The sequence below is a fragment of the Poecilia reticulata genome, linkage group LG2 (genome assembly GCF_000633615.1).
Source record: "Poecilia reticulata strain Guanapo linkage group LG2, Guppy_female_1.0+MT, whole genome shotgun sequence".
In the NCBI taxonomy this organism is placed as follows: Eukaryota; Metazoa; Chordata; class Actinopteri; order Cyprinodontiformes; family Poeciliidae; genus Poecilia; species Poecilia reticulata.
The window spans coordinates 34,136,795-34,140,078 of NC_024332.1; the positions used below are offsets into that span (position 1 = coordinate 34,136,795).

A 3,284-nucleotide genomic window follows, 5' to 3' on the forward strand; every position below is an offset into this window, starting at 1 on the left:
CGACTTTTTTGGGGGCAAAATGAATGTACGTAGCTGAACATAGACAAAAACATCGGTAGCATACAGGCTACTTGTTAAGGTTAAGGTGCTGTATTGTTGTTAGCTAGTCATCCTTTAGCTAGCATTACCTGCATCCAACAACTTTACTCAACTCAGTCGGTTAGTTTGGGAGAAAAACTGTGAAAAGTTCTTTACGTTTTGCTGGTTTGCTGCTGTGACTCTAACACACACCTGCGTAGCTCTGCACAGCAGCAGCAGGTCTCCTTCACTGCCRCACAGGTGTAAACCCAGCGCGAGTGTCGTAGAGCTCATGTTGCGTTTAAAGTTGGCTCGGAAAAACAGGTTACGACATGTTAACAATGGATTAAACAGTTTTAACTGCTGATAAAAGTGACTAGGACACATATATGGGAAGTGTGTAAGCCTCTACTGTATCAAATTGACATAGGAATAACAGAGAGTTGGCCATTCTAAGGTAAAAACCCAGCGCAATAAAGGGTTGCCCTCACCCCCCTAGGGGTCGCGCCCCACAGTTTGGGAACCTCTGCCCTAACCTCTATTTTTTGTTCATTTGTTAAATTATTCCAAATCTTTCCACATTTCTTATTGCTGCATTATTGAGTTTTTCATTTAATTAGTAATTCTTTAAATGCATATTGTAATAAACTATGTGGATCTTAAATGTAAAACGTAAACCAACAGTTCTTTAAGAGTGTTGACCCAGAAAAAAAAACAAACACACACAAAATATCCAACTGTGAAAACCCCTGAGGGCAAAAACTTAGCTGGAATGCACAACAAATCAAAAAACAATCTAATTTGTCCCCACATGACCGTCTGATAAAATCCAAATGAGGTTCATCACTACTCACTTATTTGATGGATTTTTAAACCTCCTACTGTGATCTGAAGAGAAAAAAAAAACCACATGGCTAAAAGAAATCTGCAGTCAACAAACATAATGTTTTTTAAAGCTTAGTCTTATGGGATTCCAGATAATTAATCCTTAATTAATWGCCAGAAGTCTGCTGTCTATCAAACTAAAACGAAATCTTTCAAAGACCACAAATAAATTGAAATGAACTTACTGACTGTACAATTAGTTGTTCCCAGATATTGATTTTATATGKGATGCACTAATGGAAGGTTTTGGATCATATATTTATAGTGTGTGCTGCAAAATGTATGGTGTTATTACCTACTTGATGGTACTCACAGTTATGTTCATTAAATCCATGTGTTGTTTAAAAGTTCAAAGCTGCAGCTCCTCTCCTCATCTTCGCTCCGTCTTTGGCCCATAAACATCAACAAAAAACAATCAGGCAGTAAAAAAATCCCTGTGTAGCTCGATCGCTTTAAAGGTTGTAGCTTGAGCTTTCAATTAATATCCACCATAATCAAGTTCAAAGCAAAGGTAAAAGCAAAGGCCTAAATTACCAACATAGGACTTTACAAAGCTGAACTGCATCTCTACCACCTGTGCACACACTGACATTTGGCAGACACAAAGACACACCTTGAGAGGAAACGCTGCAGCTTTTTTTATTTTGGGGAAGTCGCCAAAGTTTGCCTCTGAGTTTAMTGCTTTTTGATTATGTAAGACCAGACTCTATCCTTTAATCCCTGACATCGACAAGGCTTTTGATTTTTCCATKAGMTGTTTTTATTTTTGTCATCTSTCTCTCTATAACAAATCCTTGTCTTTGTAACTGTTGTGTAGCAGCATTGCAACAGAATTGTATATTGTCTATTGACATACAAGACCCACAAAATTCTGGTGAACTGATACTATATYTCCAGTGTTGCAGTGTTATTTTGGTGCTTGAAAGTTTTATTTATTTGATTAACTTCTCTTAATTATCCACTGCACAGGTTCCGGTTGTCAGATCTAAGCCAAGGATCGCAGACCCTCACATCCGCACCATGTCAGTCCCGGCAGGCAGCTMTGTAAACCTGGTGTGTGAAGCTCAGGGAGAGCCAAAACCTTCAATCACATGGACTAAGGTTGCTACAGGTACACACCAAACAGAGGACATGAACTCAGACACACATATGCTCCATACCTTTCTCTGGAGAAGTTTTTAAACTAGAGACAAGACAAGGCTTATTATTTGATTCTGTTATACAGAAAGCCATAAAATATCAGAATTTCACTCTTTGATGGAAAATTTTCTGATTGCTTAAGCCTGCAACAAGTTTTGGTATGGCAGAGCAAATAGGAACTTATTTTACTGTGATATTAAAAAAAAATCCATTAACACAAAACATTATACACTAGCAAGCACATAATAGGCTTTTCTCTGGCTTGCCATGTGGGAAAAACACTGCAAGCAAGTAATGGAACATTTTCTGCACTGCATCACTGACTTCACTTCAAGCTGTGCCATTCATTGTGCCCATATTTCTCCTTTCTCGCTCTGGAACTTTTTTCCAAATTTGTCTCTGTTCTTCCCACCCCTGCCTTCTCATTACTGTTTTCTCTTTCTGCCTTACTGCCTCACCCCTTTGCCTTTCTTTCAGGAGCGGTGATGTCAATCCACTCCAGGGCTCAGCGTTTTGAGGTCTTGCCAAATGGCACCCTTGTTATCCAGAATGTACAGGTGCAGGACAGAGGAACATATATCTGCAGTGCGAGCAGCTTACTGGGCCGTGACAGGTGGGAATGCTGATTTTAGAAATGAATACTGATGAGCTTGTCTGAATAGTAAACCATTTAGAATACAACATACATTATAATCAGTTTTATTCAATGAGGCATATGGTAAGAGGAAAAAAATAGCAACAATGTTGCTATACAGTGCCTCCAAAAGTGGTCAAGGCTTCTTAAACTTTTTTTACATGTTGTCATGTTACAACTGGAGACATTTTATTGATATTTCGCATAATAGACCAACACAAAGTAATAAATCATTTTAATTTGGGAGGGAAACWGCAGTTTATCACACTTATTAAAAATAAAATCTAAAAAACATGTTGTTTTGTACATTTATGTCCATTGTCCTTTACTCAGACACCACAGAATTTTGTGGGTCTATTGCTACCAATTACTTTAAGAAGTCCCTTCATCAGTAAATAGAGCTAGTCTTGGATTATTTATTCTTATTATAAATATATTTTTACTTTGTTACATAAATGAACAAACTGTCATAAGGACTGAGGAAATACACAAAAACAATAATTATTAATTATTATTATTAAAATTATCATTATAATATAATAGAATATTATATAATAATAATAATAATAATAATAATAATAATAATAATAATAATAATAATAATAAT

The 3,284-nt window shown here is 36.6% G+C and overlaps 1 protein-coding gene across 1 annotated transcript in view; it reads left to right on the plus strand.

Moving 5' to 3' along the window:
- Positions 1–3,284, plus strand: part of LOC103461640 (matrix-remodeling-associated protein 5-like) — a 21,807-nt gene that overhangs the window by 10,308 nt on the left and 8,215 nt on the right. The window contains exons 7-8 of the mRNA XM_008403909.2: positions 1,873–2,014; positions 2,521–2,656. Of these exons, the coding sequence (XP_008402131.1) occupies positions 1,873–2,014; positions 2,521–2,656 (278 nt within the window). The remainder of the gene's footprint in view (positions 1–1,872; positions 2,015–2,520; positions 2,657–3,284) is intronic.